Here is a 21,790-nt window from a genome sequence, read left to right as displayed (position 1 = left end):
CCAGCCTAGTTAACATGGAGAAACACCGTCTCTACTAAAAATACAAAAATTAGCCAGGCATGGTGGCGGGCACCTGTAATCCCAGCTACTCGGGAGTCTGAGGCAGGAGAATTGCTTGAACCCAGGAGGCGGAGGTTGCAGTGAACCGAGATCATGCCATTGCACTGCAGCCTGAGCAACAAGAGCAAACTCTGTCTAAAAATATATATATATATCTATATAGATATATATAGACATATATATACTATCTGTTTTAGCTGCACATTTCAGCAAATTCATCCAAAGCAATCTGAAGTTTTAAAGAGACCCAGACAGGCACTATCACCATGGTGAACATTTCCATATAACAAAATTTCTAGGATCTGCTGATCCAGTTGTTTCAAGCCATATTCAAATATTAAAATACTAGGACAGCAAAGGAATGGTGCTGGCTCCTTGAAGTTCATTGTAGTGAGAGGCCTACAGCGACTGTGTAGAGACAAGCAGCTGTTTTCATGTCCGAGGCATTCATTGTACAGGCTAGGTTTGAGTAGGCATGGATTACAACTGCGTAATACTCACTTTAACCTAGAATGAGAAAAATCTTTCCCGCAGTGTAAACCTCAATATAGTAGGGCAGTCAAGACAGATACAAGCAAGAGGTGTATTCATAATTTGATTTGGAATTTTCTGCTTTTTGATTTGTATTAGAATAACTTACCCCTTTGGGCTGGTGGACCTGAGCCCACACATGTTGGACGCTGGCCTCTGCAGCACATGGAGCAGGGAAGTTTGCTTTTGCTGTCATGTAGGGACTCTCCATTGTACGAGAAGCTGCCACCACTGGTCCCCAACAAGGCATCACAACCTTCTCTTTTACCATGTGTAGTGTAATGACCCAGACCCAATAAAGGATTTACTAAGTAAGAATATTCCACACATACTCTTCCTTACTTCCATGATGGAGTGATAGACTGATTTCATCTTGATAGTCCAGGTCAGTCACTCCAGCCAACACTGTAACTTCCTTGTTAGCCTCTTGACTTTGAGGTAGGAGGAGCCCAAAGTGGCCAGGTGACAATCTTCCAGTTTAATGGAATTGTTATTGTGTCTCCTGGTGGCAGCATTTCTCCCTCTGGAACTGAGACCCCTAGGCCAGCAGAATATAATGTTGCGGGAACAGGAAGCAAAAATTTAGCTAGTGGGTCACTAGGGGTGACGGTGAGTGGTGCCACTTCCATTTCTGCCCCTCAATTCCTGGACCCTTGAATGCTGGCAATGGGAAAAACAGTACCATATATTGGACACTGATTCAGAGCATACACGGCCTTCTGGAGAACTTTGCCCCAGCCCCGCAAAGGATTGTCACCTAGTTGGCATTGTAATTATGACTTCAAAAGGCCATTCCACCCTTCTGTCAATCCAGCTGCTTCAGGATGATGGGGAACATGGTAAGACCAGTGACTTCCATAAGCATGAGCCGTTTGCCTCTATCCGTGCTACCCATCTGATTGGCCAGGTGCCTTCTTCCTGCCATGGCTGCTGGTCACTCTCATGTACTTGCAAGCATGGATCAAGTAGTCTTTAGGAAGGCGGTTCTGAAAGAGAAACACTGGAATGCTGTTGGCTGTCTTCCGAAACAAAATTATTTCTCATGGGATTTTTCCTTTTGAAGTTGCTTCCTACCTTGCTATTGTGAGTATGATCCTTTGGAGAGAAGAGAAATTGTCTTCTTTGAGTTCTGTGATTTGAAGGGATGTGGCCAGAAGAGTTTTCGTAGTTTTACAATATTTTCACAGTATTTTTAGGAACATGACTTTGGTCTGCACCTGTGACTACGTACGAGGCTATTGTTTATTATTATGAATGTGGGACATGAACATTTGCTTGATCTTTTTGAATGGGTGGTCCTATATGTGTCTTTATGATTAGTTTCCTTTGAAAATAATATTAAACAGAGTTTGGGAATAGCAGTGGACTTTACAATGGCTTCTCTTACGTACTTTTTTTTTTTGAGACAGAGTCTCGCCCTGTTGCCCAGGCTGGAGTGCAGTGGTGCGATCTCGGCTCACTGCAAGCTCCGCCTCCCAGGTTCATGCCATTCTCCTGCCTCAGCCTCCCGAGTAGCTGGGACTACAGGCGCCCGCCACCTTGCCCGGCTAGTTTTTTGTATTTTTTGGTAGAGACGGGGTTTCACTGTGTTAGCCAGGCTGGTCTCGACCTCCTGACCTCGTGATCCACCCGTCTCTGCCTCCCAAAGTACTGGGATTACAGGCTTGAGTCACCGCGCCCGGCCCTTTTTTTTTTTTTTAAGCCCAGAAGTGAGGCTCTTTAAAGATAGAACTTAACAAATTACTGCTTCCTTTTGACGCTGGATATTCATGATGTGCAGTAAAAATAGGAAATAATGAGTCGTTCTTTTCCTCCAGGAGAAGGAGGAACAAACAAATGTGAAAACATTTACAGTATCTTTCCACAGTCCAACCCTTTCCTCCTCCCGGGTTGTGTACATAAAAGCATACACATGGAGCCAATGGCTGCTTTGCAGATATAAAGCTAGACTAGTGGTTCTCAAGACTTTGGACTCAGGACCCGTTTATCTTTTTAAGAAGTATGAGCCAGGCATGGTGGCTCACGCCTGTAATCCCAACACTTTGGGAGGCCAAGGCGGGTGGGTCACCTGAAGTCAGAACTTGGAGACTAGTCTGGCCAACATGGTGAAATCCCATCTCTGCTAAAACTACAGAAATTATCTGACCTTAGGAACGTGCCTGTAGTTCCAGCTACTCGGGAGGCTGAGGCAGCAGAATCGCTTGAACCCGGGAGGCAGAAATTGCAGTGAGCCGAGATCACACTGCTGTACTCCAGCCTGGGCAACAGAGAGAGACTCCGTCTCAAGAAAAAAAAAAAAATTATGGAGGGACCCCAAAGAGCATTTGTTCATATGGCTTCTGTCTATTGATATTCATCATGTTAGAAATTCAAACTGAGAAAAATTTTAAATGTGTAATCCATTTGACAATAAACCACCCATTACATGTTAATGTAAATAATAATTTTGTGAAAAGTATAATTTTCAAAATAAAAAGCCATGAAAGGGTTGCATTGTTTTGTATATTTTTTAGGTCTCTTTGATACCCAGTTTCATGTAAGAGAGCTGGATTCTCATATCTGCGTCAGTCTGTTGTGATAGATTGTTTTGGTTAGTCTTTGAATATCTCATGTTACACAGATGTGTGGTTGGAAGAGGGAGGAGTACAATCATCATTTCAGATCATTGTGGATATTCCTCTTGCATACTTCACCAAAACTCAACATGTGATAGTTAATCTTAAAGCTTAGTACTGCAATGTGAAATCACTAATTTTTTTTCCTCCTCTACTACCTTAAAATCCATCCAACTGACTTGCCCTTTGAATGATCTTTTATGTGTGTTTTATCCACACAAGCATATCCATATGCATCCAGGCATGTGACGTCATACCCCGGCCATTTCAAGAAAAACTATTTCTGAAATGAGGTATGCAGATTTCTAAATAGTGACCGTTTTCATCATAGAACATCAAAAAATGTCATTGATGTCACCGCAAATCTTGTCAGAAAAGTTGCTAAGTCTTTGGAAGGTATTAAGCTCGCAGTTAGAGATACAAGTTTGCCACATACGTAGAACTGAAAGCCATAGTCAGTCAATGTCTGGCATAGTCATTCTTTCAGGTAAAAATGTTGTCCCACCACAAAAGTGGCTAGTTCAGCTTGCAACTCCAACCATCACCCTCCGGTACCCAGCAAAAATGCTTTATGCATGCTTTCCACGTCGCACCTGAGAAAATGAAGACATGCACTCAAAGGTTGAAATGTTTAAAAATCAGTAGCACTTCTTTTTTAAGTGTATTCAGAACATCTGTAAGTGAAACTGTTTTTGTTCGTACTTAAAGAACATGCCAGTGAATAATGTGATGGTGACTAGTAACAGTTTGGGGCTCCCACTCTGATTCATGTTAATCACCAGCATGTTTGCACCATCAAAACCAATGTCGACACAGCAATAAAAAGGCAAGTACTGTTTCTGAATTGTTTTGAAAATCTTATTGATTTGTCTGAAGAGTTATCTATCTTTTCAGTATTATATATTAATATAAAATATATTTCTCAACATACATGTACAGTTATAAACTAGAACTTAATGGAGAAACCGAATTGGAAAAGATTTCCACTATTTTCCATTATTTTTCCATCCTTGAACTATGTAAATTAAAAGTCTTAATACTTTTTTAAAGTATACGTAAACATGGAGTATGCTGATTACATTATCCTTGAAGAAAGTGGCGCGTAAGCACTGTCAGATTTTCAAAGCCTTATGCTTATTTCTGATCTAATGTTGAGATGCCAGTCATATAGTTTATGCATTTCAGTTTAGCTTTAAGATCTTGTTAACTGCTTTTAGTACCCCTGTGAACACATCAGCAAACCATCTTTCACCAGACAGCCAAAGGTAACCTCCGGACGCGAGGCAGTAAGAATCAATATAGTAAGGGTATTTTTAGGGACTGTTGATGGATTGCTGTATTTTGAGCTTAACTTCAAGTGCCAAATGCCCCAGAGCTGACTAAGATGAACTCACCATTTACTGAGGACGGGAGAGGCCATCAGGCACATAGTGGAATCTGGGATTGCCAAGACAAGATGTACGCACCTTTCCCTTTGTAGTTTTGGGGAGAATTCTTGTATATTTTTTAGTAGCCTAATACGGTATTTTGATGAGGACTTTGTACCACCCTCCTTACTGGAGCCAAGTGTTACTCATTTGGTAACCTCCCGGTCCTGGGAACACATAGCTGTGAAATTCTAGGACAACGTGATACAGCAGCGAATCAATTAATTCTCTGTATCAGGAGGGATCTGGTACACCGAGGTACTAATGACTCTGCATCCTTCTCCAAAGGCAGCCCCACAGAAGGCGGGCGCCACGTTAAGCTGTGCTGCTGTCAGCAAGCTGAAAGCTGTGGGTCTCTGACACGGCTCTCAATTGCTAGCAGGTTTCTCTCATTGCACCTCATTTGCATCTGGGACATCAATTAGCATGTTTGTTGAGGCTAATTGAATGAAACTCAATCATAGCTCTTAATTGCTTGACTATGTGAAAAGAAATCACATTAATGCAGCTAATTAAGTGTACGGCAATAGATGCAACATAATTAGGAGCGAAATGTAAAAAACAAGGGATGGCAAAGGTGCCGGAGCAGGGTTGCAGGGGGACAGCAAGGCACAGTTATCGAGCGATTGGCGGGTTCGGAAACAGGTCCCTTTGCTCTGGCGCCTGCTTGGAAAAAATAAGCCGCGTGATGATCATGGACAACTTGAGAAGGAAAATGCAAATAGGTTTGCAATTACTACTTTTTCAAGCTGTTGAGGGGCAGGAGATGGCACCTCTGGGGGGCCTGGCTCTTGAGTGGGCCCCAGGGACTTGTTAAGTGCTGTTTAAAAGTACTTGGCTTTGAATTACCCTCACGCCTTGTTAAAGGGTTTTTCCTCTTCTATCTTTGATCAGCATTTTCAACAAGGAACATGGAGAAGGATAGTATCTGTAACATTTGGATATCAGAATCAAGCTTCCTGTCTTAATTTTACCCAGTACCCTGCCTCAGACCCGTGAAGGGTCTGCACAGCCCCTTGACTTCTAGGAAGGACATTGTTTAGTGGTTGTAGCTTTAATTCCTCAGGTACCAAGCTGGGGAGAGAGATGAAAAGGATCAGTTCTTTCAAAACCAGAAAGCTCGGTGTCGTTCCTCTTGGGAGGAACTAGAAGCCACAGATACCTGTGTCTTCACCTCCCACCTGTGTGTGAAGCACTGAGTCGGAGGACTTTTATTGACTAGGAAATGCATTTTGTAAAGTTTTTAAAATTGTGCAGTGCCTTGAAATATAAGAATTGGCTATTTTATATACCGATTTTTTTTTTTTAGAGCTAGTTCTGAAGTTGTAATGCCTAACTCAGGCAAGAAAACAGATCCCTTAGCCCATGCTGAGCTAAAGATAAATGGGTTCCCTTGCCGCTTTCGAATCTGGAGAGCAGACACTTGGTACATTTCTATAATAATTTTAAATAAAATATCCTGGTTATTGTATGTTAAAACATGCCTATTACAAGAGCCCATGCTGAGGCTTAGTCACTATCTGATTAGCCTCATTTTAGAGCCCATAAGCAATAAATGCTCAATTACACTCCTGTTATTGTATTTTAATTTGTTAAGAATTGGCATTAAGGAAAAAAGTTATAGCAAGTTGATATTTTTAAAGGAGTAACTGTGCAAGAAGGAATTCATTATTTACAAGCATGAACTTCGGTTTGGAAAGTTGGGTTTGCATATTTTCAGTGGATATTAATGGAATTAAACTAAAGATGCTTGAGAAAAACCTGCTTTAAGAAATGACCGACGCTCACCACTCTATGATGTGCCTTTTCTTTTCTTTTCTTTCCTTTTCAAGACAGAGTTTAGGTCTTGTCACTCAGGCTGGAGTGCAATGGCACGATCTCTGCTCACTGCAACCTCTGTCTCCCAAGTTCAAGCTATTCTCCTGCCTTAGCCTCCTAAGTAGCTGGGCTTAAAGGCACCTGCCACCATGCCTGGCTAATTTTGTATTTTTAGTAGAGAAGGCATTTCACCATGTTGGCTAGGCTGGTCTTGAACTCCTGACCTCAAGTGATCCACCCGCCTCGGCCTCCCAAAGTGCTGGGATTACAAGGCGTGAGCCACCACACCCAGCCTGAAACGCTTTTCATTTGTCATCCTCAACACGGCACAGTCCTGAGAATTCCTGTGTCTCTTCCAGCTCTACCTTTCCTTCCATCTAGTTTAACAGAGTTAATTCAATAATAACTTTCTTTCTGTCTTTGGTCTACATCCTCTCAAAGTTGTTTGTGTTTTGTGGAGTCCAGCATCTCGGCTTCCAAGTGGAATCTCCTTTCGGGGGCTGGTGAAGTCAGATTTGCGGTTCCCAGCCCAGATACCACCCTCCCATACCCCAAACCCACCATGACAGCTTTCCTCCAGCGGGACCGTGGCTGACTCCGGCCAGCCTGCCCTGAGAGTCAGGCCATCCTCCCTGAGCCACCCTGTAAGATGAAATGGCCAGTCACCAGCCTCAGGTGGCCAGGCACCTCTGCTCCCGGCCTCTGGGCTGATGTGAGATACACGCGTGCCAGGGTTTTCTGCCTGGATGGCCTGTCTGTCCTCTGCCGGGGAATACCCGGCCTTGCCCCTGCCTCCGAACTTGCCCCACTGTGGCAGTTTCTGATCCTTTCTTCACTGGTCTTTAGCCCATTGTTCTTCCTCCTGGTTCTGACCTTGGTGTTTTGAGCTTTCTGTCTGCCCCAAGACTTCTGTCCTCAGGGGTCACCAAGGACCCTGAAGCATCTTGTCCCTCTGGGGCTGGTGTAGGGGAACCTGCATTTCTCTGTTTCTCTGCCAGAATGTCCCCCGCCAGTGTGGCTGTGCCCTCATGTAAGAGGTTCTCCTCCCGCCCATCCTGCCGTTGAGAATTCCTGCACCCTTTTCCCTTGAGTCTGATTTGGCTCCACGTGGCACCCTCTAAGTCGCGTCGGTTGCGGGGAGGTCTACCCTGTCACACCCCAGGCTCACCCACCTGCCCGTGGTTGGGCAGGGAGAAAACAGGTCTTCTCATCCTCTGCCCCAAGGACCCACGATTTCATTCCTTTCCCCTGAACTGGAATTGTGTACTTCGTGGCTTTCGTTGTGCCGTTTCTTCTATCAGCAAACATCTACTTGTTGATAAACCTGTGACTCCTTCACAAGTGTGGGTGTTGTCCTACAATTAAAAGGTGTACTGCTTGCCTGTCATCCCAGCTACTCAGGAGACTGAAGCAGGAGAATCACTTGAATCTGGAAGGCAGAGGTTGCAGTGAGCTGAGAGCATGCCACTGCACTGCAGCCTGGGCAGTAGAGTGAGACTCTTGTCTCAAAAAAGAAAAAAAGGTGGACAGCCTGTTTGCTGGAAGCCACTGGGATCTCGCTTTGGCCTCTCTGCTACCCTGTGTCCCAGCAGCTCCCTCAAAACACTTGGCCAAGTTTCCTAGTCCCTGAGACAGAGGTTTCCAACCCTTGCATAATGATTCTAGAACTTTATCCAACTATCTCTCTGCATCAGGTAACTGCCGTTGGGCTGTTAAAAGACAGCAGCCCACTTGCCCACCCTGCCCCAGTCCCTTGCATCCAGCATGGGAGTTTATTTGGCAGTTCTTCTAAAATTACGTTGGCTGAGCACGGTGGCTTATGCCTGTAACCCCAGTGCTTTGGGAGGGTGACTTGAGACTAGGAATTGGACACCAACCTGGGCAACCTAGCAAGACCCCATGTCTAAAAAAATTAATAAATGAAATGGAATTATGTTCACTTGAACTTAATTACTTAAAACAAAGACAAATTTATTGGTTTTCAAATCTAAAGGGAATTCACCAAGATCCTGCCAAAGAAAGAGCATATTTATTCCCACTTCCTGCAGAGTCTTAAAACACTTGAAATGTTGTTTTTCCAAGGGTGATTTCCAAATACAGTCATTTCTCTGTATTCATGTGGGATTGGCTCCAGGACCCTCCAGAATACCAAGATCCTCAAATGCTCAAGTTCCTTATATAATACAGCATAGTATTTACATATAACCTGCACACATTCTCCCGTATACCTTAAATCATCCCTAGATTACTTATACCTCATGCAACATAAATGCAATATTTTCTTATTTTGTATTTTTTAATTGTTATATTGTTACAGAGGGCTGAGTATATATTCTTTCTTAAGGTGTGATATCGAGTAGTATGTGTCCAGAGTGCTTAAGATACTGTATTTGCAGGCAAGGAGTCTCATCACCCAAAAAAAAAAAAACAATAACAATGAGTGATGATGATGATGATGCACTAAAGGATCAGTAACTCACTGGCCAGCAGGCCCATGCCCCGGCTCTCAGGTGCTTGTTCACCTTCCCCCTTCCCTGCCCTTCAGTCAGTTCCCAGGTACTGTTTGACTCCACGGTGAGTTAAGTGAGCTGCCAGAGAGCCGTCACTGTCCACCGAGGCTTCCCGGTAGTTCCCTGATCGCTGCTGGTCATGTGCTTCCAAGGCCTAGAAAGCCAGATTCTTTTTCTAACATCCAGCTGTTTTGTATCCATCCCTGAGCTCCCTATTTTTTTGATACCATAACTCCCACCCCTTGGACGTCTTCCTGGTTCTTCGCGAAACACTTGACCTTTTTACTTCCAGTTTTCTCCTGATTTTTCACCAGAGAGCTTCAGCCTTATCAAGATTTTAATGACATTCCCATCTGAAACAGAAAGGTTATTACAACATGGTTTCCTACTCCATGGAATTTTATTTGGAATTTATGGGAGGAGCCTAATGTGCTCTCTGATAAACAAGAGTTCAAAAAATCGGATTTTATGTGTAGACTTACTTCCTAATGCCCCTTGAAGGAGGTACCTGCTGTGTCTCTCCTTGTATCTGTAGCTCCTGGGTTAGTTCAGGAAACAGAAGCAAAACTCTGATTAAATAGAATGATGATGCTACCAGTACTCTGCAGATAAAAATCTCATGATTTTTAAAGTGCTTTCCACAGTGGAAGGGTCTTAGGATTATAACTCATGACGTCTGATAGACCCTTTTGTTCTAGGTTGTAAAAGGTCTTTTTTTTTTTTTATCTCTCTTGGATGTTTAACATTTTGAACAGGATTACATGCAGAATGTTCATGGTAAGGAGATTGACCTTCTGAGAACCACTGTGAAAGTCCCAGGGAAGAGGCCACCCCGAGCCACGTCGGCCTGCGCGCCCATCTCCAGCCCTAAAACCAATGGCCTGTCCAAGGACATGAGCAGTTTACACATCTCACCCAATTCAGGTAAGCTTACAGCAAACGCACTAAGAAATCAAGTTCAACGGCAACAGATGGTCCAGGCTTGAGGACAATGTTGGGCCCTTAGGTTAAGTGGAGGCGGTAACTATCACGTTACAGATTAAGGTTTAGAAACCTTATCCCTTCTGTGGCTGATCATTTCCTTTAAACTTTCAGTTCCGCAAATGCCAGCGAGCAAATGGTGCTTTGAATCACAGCTGCAAAAATCATGCATCTAGGCCTTTCGCGGGGCTGCGTGGTGGAAAGTGAAGTTTAACATGTGAACTGGGTATTTAAGGGCCTTCTGAAAAACATGAATTAATGTTAATGTCAAAGATTAACTCATTTGTGATAACTGTATGTATGAAAGTGGTAAAACCATTCGGACGCAACATTCAGAGGAAACCATTTGACCTATATAAAATGCAAATTTTGTGTTACTGTATTTTAATTATCTGCCATTTTTAATGCAACTTTGGTTCTCTGTATTCTCTTTTAAAGGAGATTTTTTATTCATTCAGGATCAGAGAAAGCTGTTATTTTCGCAAATGTTGATGTGTTTAGAAATTCCTGGCCTCTGTGCCCAGTTGCAAGCCATCCAAAATGACGTTCATTTTTATTTACGTTTTTGCAAATAATTGCCCTGTGTCATGAACCTTCCCATTGCTGTTCATCAGAGATAAGGTGAAGATGCTCTTGAGTCCTCCCACACACACAGTCAGGCTCCTTCAGCATAGGGAAATCCCTTCAAGAATGTTGCATTTTCTCCAGCAGGAAGTCCAGAACTTTCTTCTCTCCCACCTACATCCTGTCTTCTTAAAACAGATTTCTGGCTAGGCGCAGTGGCTCACGCCTATAATCCCAGCACTTTGGGAGACTGAGGCGGGAGGATCACCTGAGGTCAGGAGTTCGAGACCAGCCTGGCCAACCTGGTGAAACCCCAGCTGTACTACAAATACAAAAACTAGCCGGGCGTGGTGGCAGGTGCCTGTAATCTCAGCTACTTGGGAGGCTGAGGCAGGAGAATCGCTTGACCCCGAGAGGCGGAGGTTGCAGTGAGCTGAGATTGCGTCATTGCACTCCAGCCAGGGTGACAGAGCGGGACTCCATCTCAAAAACAAAAACAAAAAAAAACAACAGATTTCTCTCCTACAAGAGTTTCTGGTCTTTAATGCTGCACTTTCCTCTTCTGAGAGCAGGATGGTACAGAGGAGTTCAGATTTGGGTCCTCCATCCTGGGCTCCACCGCACAGTGTTAGGCAGTCACTGAGCTGGTTCCTTCCCACCACACTGGGGTGCTCTTGCCTGGCCTGCCTCTGTTGCAGGGGGAGCGATGTCAGAGAAGATATAACATGGAAGTGCTGGGAAAGCTGAATACAAACACAAGCTGTTGTTTCTCATCAAAATAAAAACTGGCTTTATGCTAAAGGAGTCTTGAGTGCCTCCCAGAAAAGTGAGAACAGTATTTTTCCTGGGGCTTCTATGACCTGCCGACCTTTCTTCCAAGACATGCGTGAGGTTTTTCTTACTAGAGCATTTTGCTAACTATGGGGTGGGAAGAGAAAAGAAGGGCACAAGAAAGAGAAAACAATCTGTAGTGAGGAAAAAGCTGAAGGCTTTATTGCATTAGCACATTACGTAAACTCATTCATTTATTCAAAGAATATCTATAGGCCGGGTGCGGTGGCTCACGCCTGTAACCCCAGCACTTTGGGAGGCTGAGGTGGGTGAATCACCTGAGGTCAGGAGTTCAAGACCAGCCTGGCCAACATGGTGAAACCCCATCTCTATTAAAATACAAAATTAGCTGGGTGTGGTGGTATGTGCCTGTAATCCCAGCTACTCAGGAGGCTGAGGCAGGGGAATCGCTTAAACCCAGGAGGCGAAGGTTGCAGTGAGCTGAGATCACGCCACTGCACTCCAGCCTGCACAACAGAGTGAGACCCTGTCTCAAAAAAAAAAAAAAAAAGAAAGAAAAAATCTATCAAGCACCTATTTTGTGCCAGAAATTATGCAAACTATAGATATGGAGTCCCTAACCTTTAGAATTCTTCCATTTCCATCTCCCCTTCTGACCTATCACATCACATCTAGTCATCTAGTTATTTAAGTCAACAAGTGTTTATTGAGTTTCATTTTTATAATTTTAAACTGATAAAAATATGTTAAATAGAATTAATTAAACTTAAATAAAAAGTTATTTATCTTTGTAACATGGTGTTTTGAATTATGTATATACATTGTGGAATGGCTAAATCATGCCATTCGTGTAGTTTCTAGTGTGTGCCTGAGATATAGTTCCTGCCCTCAGGAATCTCCCCTGTTGTTGGGGAGAGAGACAAGTAGACAGAGGCCGCACCAGGCCCCAGGAGGGCTGTGTAAAGGGCAGGGCATGGAGACTCAGTGATGCTATGGTCAGCTCCACCCCAGGAGGTGGGCCAGGCTTCAAGGAATAGGGGATACCTGCTGAGTTTGAATAAAGGATAGGAATTTGCCAGGCACACAGATATGAAGGAAGGTCACCAAATCTGTGAAGAAGCGTTCACTATGTAAAAGTAGGATTTCGAACTTCCTCATCTTGAGACTTACGTTCCTTGGAGCCAAATGCCACTGTTGTCCTAAGGGAAACACTAATGTTTGATTATAAGTAGATAATACAAAGACCCTATAAACCGTGCCATATCTGATGGAATCGGCTGTGGCATGGGCCTCTCTCTTTGAGGGAGTGAGCTATGTGTCCTTGGAAGGCATTTCCCATTGCTCAGTTTCATTCTCTTTAAGAGCCCCCCTGTTGGGCAAATGGGAGGGTTGTGACGAGATTGAAATCCCTTTTCCATGGTCACAGCCCTCAGTGTGTAACAGGACATCTCCGCAACCCTCAGACAGGTTAATCCCACACAGGGGCCTGGCTGACTTTCCCTCTTCTCTGGATTCCAACTAGGGATACAGAAGTGGGGGGATGGCCTTAGCACAAAGGCAGTGCCACTTTGGGAAGAAGAAAATGCCTCATGGCCACAGCAGTGCTAAGGGAAGTGGCACCCTGACCAAGCATGCCGGTGAAGTCATCAGCTGGTGTGCAGCGAGAATGCACAGGTAGATCCTCAGATGGCAGCCCCTGTGGATTGCTCAGCTTCATTCTTTGGTTCTGAGAATAAGCCGCGGGTGGAGGCACTTCTGTAAGAGGAAGCAGCTTCATTAAAATATTGGGAAATTTTAATTTGCATTCACCTCCTCTAAACATGAACATGAATCTGTAAAGTGATACATTCTTTCTTGCTTAAGAAATTAAAGCGTTTGGGGATTTGAGTTTTTATGCTCTTTGAAAATTGAGTTTCTTATGTCTAAAACCATCATTCACAAAATGTCCTTTCACCCGAGGAATTCCAACACAACAAATTAAATCTGAAATAAATTGAGGCTACATTTAAGAGACAGACTTTTAGCTAAAAATAGGTATTAGAGAGCTGTGTGCCAAAAAATTGAATACTTTATTCTTCACTCTTGAGACTCGTTTGTTTTGTCTCAGTTCTAGGTAAACTGGAGGGTTTTCTTTCTTTGTGTTTTCATTTCTGTATTCATTTTCTTATCTCAATGTGATTGAATTAGATTTATGCCTTCTCTTCCTGTAATTTGCATTCACATAGACTTGATGTATGTATGAACCTAAGTCTTTGTGGATAACACCTATTATTGCTTTGGAATTACTGTCCATATGTGGAATGATTCATTCGGTTGGTACAACCATTTCCAGGGTTCTTGATACACATTTCCAAATTAACTTCTAAAAGGTTTTATATAAAAACTCTTCCCATCCATAGCTGTCACCCATTTCACCTCACACACTTGCTAATGCTATTAATATTATTGTTAGAATTTACGCTAATCTGATAAGCCATAAAAATACCTCATGTTTTGTTATTTGGATTTCTTCAATCGGTAGGGAAGCTGAACAGCTCACATGTGTTAGCTGTATGTGTTTCTTACGTTGTAATTAATTGTTTAGGTGTATATTTGCCCATTTTTGCTCTAGGTTCTTGTCTTTTTCTTAGTGATATCTAAGAACTCTTTGTATATTTAGGATATGAATATATTTTGCAGGTATTTCCCCAGTTTATTATTTACCTTTTAAATTTTATGGTCTTCTTTACATAAAGAGGTTTTCCCTCTCTTTTATTTATAATCAGATTATCTTTTACTGTTGTGATTTCTACTTTAAGCTATTTAGAAAGCCTTTAATAATCTTGAAACCAGATCACAGTTTCTATATGTATACTTCTAAGTTTTAGTTTTACTGTTTTTTTCCTTAAAAAATATATGTATATGTGTTTATGTGTGTGAATATATGTATATGCATATATATCTGTATGTATGTGTGTGTATACATGTATATGCATGTATTTAGCCCCTAATCCACCTTTAATTTGTTTGGGTCTATTGTGTGTGACAGAAATCTAATTGAATTTTTTATTCAAATAAATACTCAACTGTCCTTTTTTCTCTTTGTTGAATTTTTTTTCTTTCCTTATTAATTCCATATGTCTCCTTTGTTGTAGAACTCAGTCATTTCATCAAATGGGCTGTGTTTCTGGCCTCTCAGATGTTATTCCGAGACCTGGTATCCCTGCATTGTCTTACCTTAGGTAGATTTACCACAATGTCGTAGGTTTATGACTCCATTTATATCTGGTAGTATATAACACAGTTGAATATTTCTCTTTTATCTTCCAGTTTTTCTTGGCTACTGCTACCTGCTTATTTTTCTCAAATGAACTAAAGAATAACTTGAAACCTTCTCCGTCTTGATAAAAAATAATCCCCTCATTGGGGCACATGACATCAGGACTTCCTGAGGCTGTGATACGGGCACGTAAATAAAATAAAATAATAAAAATAATCCTATCATGGCTTTTAACTGGCATTGGTTTTAAGCTATTAATTGTGGAGGAAGTGATATCTTTACTATGTTATTTCCCAATTTATTCAAATTTGTATTATAGCCTCCAGCAAAGTTCAGCATTTTTTTTTCATTTAGATGCTGGACATGTCTTGTTAATCTATTCTGTTAGTTTATAATTTTTGATGCATTGTGAAGCTAATCGTTTTTAGAGGGGTGGGGTCTATTATGTCATCTAATTGGTAAGAATTAAGAAAACTCCTACTTTTTGTATTTTCTATATTCCGCCATCTTGCTGAACTCTTGTTAGTTGGAATAGCTCTTGGAGGTTTCTGTTGATTCTCTGGCACGCAGTCATCATGCATTCCATATTTCAAATATTATCATGCCTAACTGTATGTCAGTGTTGACTTTTAATTTCTCCCACCAGTTTACTGACACAGAGACTGGATTGTGTCGCCGCCTCCTGTGCCATTCATCTCCATTGTTACTGAGTCTGCTGTGCGCCCACCCTTGATTAATGCTCCGGATATTGGGGTAGGGGGAGGACAAGACGGTCTCTCCAGGAGCCTTACACTCAAGTGGGGGTGGAGGATTCCAAAGATAAACACACAATTAAGATCATTGTAAGGAATGATAAGTGCTGAAGGGATACTTGGGGCAATTGAATAGAAAATACCTGGAGGGGGTTTGGGGTGGGGTATTCCTAGGACTTGGGAAGTTATTTGCCTGTATTGAAATAGTGACTACATTTCACACTTTAATGTGGAAATGTGGTCATCTTCCTGTCAGTTTTTGCCATGGATTTGGGAGAGAGGAAGAAACACGCACTGTCAGAGCAGCTGCCTTGTGCACTGCTGATGACTGGGCTCGGGCCACCCTCTGGGGCTCATGCATTGAGGACGGCAGAGGAGCTGCAATGGTGATGGGGTGGCTCTGGGCTCCCTGTGGCAGTCGTGGAGTTCAGGAGTGGGCTGGGGCACAGAGCAGGCTGTGCGACGAAATCAAGGAGAGCTGGCCAGTGTTGTCAGCTGGCCAGTGTTGTCAGTGTTGTCAGTGTTGTCAGTGTTGTCCCTGCCACCAACACCCCCAAGAGAGCATGCATGGGAACAGGCAGCATGCCTAGGGAGAGCAGAACCTTTTGATGTGGATGCTGGTGCTCGAAAGAGGGAAACGGAGATGATTGTGAAACTCAAACCTCCTCACAGTCACAGAGGAAGAGAAAGAAATGGAGAGGCAAGGCAGCTCTGACCATAGGTGGTATGAAGTGCACCAGCCACTCACAGCGCCCCACACAATAGGTCTAAAATGAAACCCACCAGTCAGCATGGGCCATACACCTGCTCAGAGCCCATAACAAGCCTTCTGGTTGGTCGAGGCTGCAGAGAAAACCTTGGCCACTTCATCTGCCTTATCAGTCCACATGCTCTTATTCATAGATAATGGACAACGAAGATGTTTGTGGGAATCAACAGTAAAAATGTGAAGGATAACTGATCTTAGGAAAAAGAGTGACATTTTGGTGAAAGGGAATTTAAAAGGAAATTATAACTCCTGTCAACAGAAGAATTTAATAGGTTAGTTATTAATGATACTCATAAAATTAAGCAAACCGAGAGCATGTGTTTGGCCGTGCATGGTGGCTCATGCCTGTAACCACAGCACTTTGGGAGGCCTAGGTGGGCAGATCACCTGAGCCCAAGAGTTCGAGACCAACCTGGGCAACATGGTGAAACCCTGTCTTTACAAAAAATGCAAAAATTAGCTGGGCATAGTGATGAGTGCCTGTGGTCCCAGCTGCTGGGGAGGCTGAGGTGGGAGGATAGCTTGAGCCCAAGAGGTCAAGGCTGCAGTGAGCCGTGATCATGCCACTGTACTCCAGCCTGGGCAACAGAGTGAGGCCTGTGTCAAAAAAATAAAGAATATGTGAAAATACTATAGGAGAAAGAGTTTTAGAAATAAAGATTGCAAAAAATAAAAAAATTCAGTAGACAAATACTGTAAAGAACATGGCTAAAGACATGTTGGTAGTCAAAGATATAACAGAAAAATATATACTAGAGGCAAGTAAGGATATCTGAAGAGTCAAGTATCAAGTTGGATGGGAGAGGAGGCTCTGCAAAAATAAAAATAAAATCTTAAAACACACCTGAAATAGGAGAACAACAAGGTAACCTACAAGAGAAATCTGACTGTAGAATTCTCAAGAGCAACATGCATTCTTAAATATAATGGAAATATTCCCTCCTAAGGACAATTAATTCTGAACCTAGAAGCCCATGCAAAGACGACTACTAATCAAACTGAAGGTAGAAAAAAAGACATCTTTAGACAACATACAGGGCTATACAACATCTCTGTCTTAAAGGGTTTTGAAAAAATTACTTAAGGATCTACTCCAGAAAAAAAGAAGAATCCAAAAAATATTTATTCAGGCCTGGTTAAACCTTCCCTTCCTCATTCAAGGTCACTAGCTTCTCAGGATGTCCATGGCCATTATCCACTTCCATTCTTTTGGCCTGGAACTTACGCTGTCTTAAGTTGCCATTCTAGTGGGGATCCACCAGAAGCCACATTTTGGAGAATCTTCGCAACTTGAATTGCAGGTATAGGTCCAGAGAAGGAGGTAAAACATCAAGGTATTTTCTGACATGAATGTTTGGCCAGCCTAGTTTGGCGACGCTGTATCCACATGTAACAGAATGCAGAGTTGTATTGGCTTCCACAGTTATTTTCACATTTAAGTAGAGAGCAGGAAAACATAATGGCTGACAGCAAGGGTTTCGGAGGCAAAATCACTGAATAGAATCCCATTTCTCCTGTCTCAGACACTTCTGAAGTTGTCTCACTAAACCCCAGCTTCCTTGTTTTTAAAATGGGGAAATGGTGTCCACTTCTGTTCTACAGAGAAGAACACACAGCATTCCTCTGAAAAGCTTGGCTGATGCTGACTTCACAGAATTATATCATTACTTCATCATAATGGTCATACCAAAAGGAAGGAAGAGGGGAAAGAAATTATGTTCTTGAATTAATTTTTCAAATACAATAAAGCATTGACATAGCCTTTGAGTAGACGTAATGGACATAGGGCTTAGACTTCACAAACCCATGCTCCCCAACAGACAGCATCCCACTATCATGGCAGTGAGGGGGCAGACAGAAGAAATGCTCTTCTGGACTTTCATGGATCTCCATGGAGCTATCTGCTCCAGTCTGTGTCCTGTGGTCACTTTATTCTGTAACTCCTGGTTGTGACATTTTTGTTCTAGGATGACAGATATCTTCTTGTCTCTAAAGTGTGTCTTTGTTGGGTTTTTGCAACTATGGATATGTTTTTATCCTAACCAGATTGATGCTTAGACCTTTGTCAAAGGAAACCTTTCCCCTTCTCCTCCACATCCCCCCTTCCCCACTTGAGGCCCCCAGCGGTTTCGAAATATTAAAGCCGTCAGGAGGGTTGAAGCTGATTTTCCAGGGGAGGCGGGGGAGGCGGGGACAGCAAATGTGTTTTGAGTATTGAACTGCCGTTGACATCTAAAGTCTCAACCATGCTGTTTTCTCCACACTTCAGCAATCAGGACATCCAGCAAACCCATAAAAAACCAAACTAATAGCATGAATATTCAGTGACCTAGAATACTAATTATTGTCATGAATATTAATGTGATCGGACTTGCTTTTTCCTCTCCTTTCTCTCTCGTCCTCTTTCTCCCTCTCTCCCTCTCTCTTTTTTTCCACTTAGCCGGCTCTAAAGATGGGTCATAATGAGAGCATTTAAGAGGGAGCGCTCTCCGCCGTGACAGGGACCGGGGTAATAAGGAGAGCTTGATTAACGTGGTGCACTTGGGGGAGAGATGAGAGGCTTCACGTGGGCCTGCTCGGGGGAGGCAATGAGGCACCGGCGGCTCTGTTGCTGCTCCCGGAGATTAATGAGGCCTAAGAGTGCATTAGGAACAGTGACAAAGGTTTGATCTAATGGGCTCAGTCATTTTTCCTTTGAGTGACAGACGCACAGAAGTAATTGGCTGTGCAGAATGGCAGCTCATTGGCGGTACTTAAGGATACATTATCCCCGTTGTGTGGCCCGCAGAGGCTGTTTATCAAAACTGCTCACACTGCAGACGCGGAGTCGCGAAGCTGCTGTTACAGTGGTAATAGCTATTAAAAAAAAATAACGCAACATCAAAACTAGACCCGTTGTTGTCTCATGGAAAGAAAGTTTTTCTTTGTTTAGTTTCAAACGGTCTAGAAAACATTATAATAACTCTGGAGTCCGGAGTCTGTTGTGGGCCCTGGATGAGCAGTGTCAGTCCACGCGTGTCCCCTGCCGGCATGCAGCGTGGCCAAGGCTTGGTGGAACACAGATCCTTGCTTCCCACTCATGTCAACCGAGGTCACCCGGGAGTTTCCCACACATTGGATCTTGGTTCCAACCTCTGATATGTAAATTGGAGGCTTCTGCTAAGTACCCTTCTAGCACTTTGGTGTAGACCATTTGCAAACAGAAGACTTATTGAGAGTTGAGAATTATTTTTCTGAAATAAAACCTCAATATCAGTAGCATGTGATATCTGCTTTCATAAACCAGGTTTTGTTGGAATTGGTTTTAATGTCTGTTTGACAATTTTTAGGGAAAAAGTTAATGTTTTGTGAGGCTTCTTAGACATCAGGGAGTTAGCTAAATCTGACATTTAAAGACACGAAAGTTCATCTTAGTTCTTTTTATGAATTGCAGTATCTTCACTTGTATGAGTAATGCATTCTCACTGCTAGTTGTTTCTGTGTTTATACATTGCTCCCACTGAGGTTTAGGCGAATTCGTGTGATATTGCTTCCGTCATGAAATTGTAAACTCTTGGAGGCATACACTGTTATTTCTCTTTCTTTGTTATCCTCTTTTAGTTTTGTGACCTAGCAATTATTTTTTCATTAAGTCTGTATTCCTGCATGTTACCTGTCATGTGAAATGTAAGTGATCGATGTTGAGGAGGAGATTAGTTGGTTTCCTGCAGATGATGTTCCCCTGTAGTAGCCCTCCATGGTCCCGAGCATTGGTGTGCAATTCAGAAGTAAGTGTTGCACTTCCGATGTAAGGAAAGCTTCCGTTATTTGAACTCTAAGTGGAGTGTTCTTTTCTGAAAGAACCAACTAAAGCAACTTGATTCTGATGATTTCAGCTGAGACATAACAGGATGGCCAGGCTCCTGAGTTGGATGTGGTAACAGGTGTGCCTACAAGTAAATAAAAGTTGCTTCAAAAACTTTTTTTCTCTCAAAAATGCATGTGGGTGGTGAGGAATAGTGTTTCAGCTGCTGCACTGATGCTTCTGAGACCAGTGAAGTGGTCTGCAGGGTCAGCTGTGGGAAAGACGAGGTGCCGGGAAGAGCCTGTGTGAATTACTCGGGCCCCCTCCACCAGGGAGCCAGCAGCCAGCCCCAGGCGCCAGTGAGAACCGCGGCCTTGGGAAGGGGCTTCTGACTCTTCCAGGCTGGAGTTGAGTCCGTGGCTTCCCTGCTTTCTGCAGTCCTTTCCCACATTGGCAGAGGAGAGTTTTTCGAAGTAATCATGACATTTTTCCGTCTTGAAACCTCGTGGCCCATTGTTTTGAGTTACCACTCATATAGTGCACGATTGCCTTTCTGGAATATTTCTAGTGAGTGGTCAAACTCGGCAACATCCCAACCAGCAAACCTGTAAAACCCGCCCATGTTATCAGGCTTGTGAGCCTGGGGTACCCTTGGTACTTAGTCTTCCCTGTGTCATTGCTGGATTCGGTTGTGAGATCATTTTGTAAGAACTGGAAGGCAGAGAAAGAAGTAGTAGTGAATACTTCTCAGAGTAGAGCAGTGTGGCCACCTGCTCCTGGAAAGGGACTGTAAAATTCAGAGATGACCAGAGAAAGCTCCCCTCAAAACAGTGTTGTCAAATGAAAATGAATTTTATGTTAAAACACACACACACACACACCCACACACCTGTTGCATTTATCATATAAAGGAGAAAGAATAAAGATGGAACCGTTATTCATGGCAAAGGAAGACACCAAACAAAGAAAAATTCTTCTCCGTTTTCATAATGCTTACACACCTCATCGCCACCGTTGCATATCAGCTTGTCCATATAACCCGGAGATGGATTGTGGCCAAGCCAGCCATATGATGGCTCTCTCTGTAAACACTATCGGAATCTGGAGCAGCACGTATTCCTTCAGCAGATAAAAATGGCAAAATGAGAAGGGCACACATTGTTTTGCAAAGATCAGAATAAAACTCCACATTTTAGGAAGTGACAATGAACCATCTTAATTCTAGGATGTTGAATTCTGCATGGCCACATTGATGTATTTAGTAGTCATGACATTTGTCGTTGCATCTGGGTCTGGATTCTATATATTTTTTCTGTTCAGTGTAGAACTGTGTGGCTGGAGAAAGCTGCTTTGTCTTTAGAATAAATAAATACACTTATTTCTAAATATAATTACTTAAATGAGAAGTTAGCGTCTGACATGGTAAATACTTTGTCTTGAATTGTACGAGATGCCACATGATATCCACCCCCAACATGGAGCAGTAACCCAGGGATGGGAAGGAAGGGATGACCCTGGCGCTCCAGCTCACTGTCACCTGCTGTCAGGCCATGTCCTTCATCTGCGTGTACATGGTGCCCCAAACACAGGGTTCGGTTTGGCTTTTTTTTCTCTCCTTCCTTTCTTTTGTAAACGATACCTCTGACAACATTGGCATTGCTCTGATCATCAGACCTTTGGGATGCTGGAAGATGGGCATGCTGTGGAGTTGTCCACAGCACCAAACACTTCACTAGTTGATGGTGGGTGTTCAGTAAGCACTCACTGAGGGAGGGAGGGAGCTCAAGCAAAGTGATGCCAACTATAGCACTAAAGCAAACAGAAGGCAGATGGCATGCACAGTTTATACATGTAGAGACACCATTACAAGGGAAACGTAAGGAGAATGTTCAGACGTTTTAGATTTTTTTTTTTTTTTTTTTTTTTTT

The 21,790-nt window shown here is 42.9% G+C and overlaps 1 protein-coding gene across 8 annotated transcripts in view; it reads left to right on the top strand.

Moving 5' to 3' along the window:
- AGAP1 (ArfGAP with GTPase domain, ankyrin repeat and PH domain 1) overlaps positions 1-21,790 on the top strand; it is a 662,058-nt gene that overhangs the window by 418,548 nt on the left and 221,720 nt on the right. For all 8 annotated transcript variants that reach the window (XM_017890291.1, XM_017890287.1, XM_017890285.1 and 5 more), the window contains one exon: positions 9,717-9,885. In XM_017890291.1, the coding sequence (XP_017745780.1) occupies positions 9,717-9,885 (169 nt within the window). The remainder of the gene's footprint in view (positions 1-9,716; positions 9,886-21,790) is intronic.

This window comes from Rhinopithecus bieti, unplaced genomic scaffold (assembly GCF_001698545.2).
Source record: "Rhinopithecus bieti isolate Rb0 unplaced genomic scaffold, ASM169854v2 scaffold_19482, whole genome shotgun sequence".
Classification (NCBI taxonomy): Eukaryota; Metazoa; Chordata; class Mammalia; order Primates; family Cercopithecidae; genus Rhinopithecus; species Rhinopithecus bieti.
Note: the sequence above shows the minus strand (reverse complement) of the source record. Positions and strands in the feature narration are given on the sequence as shown.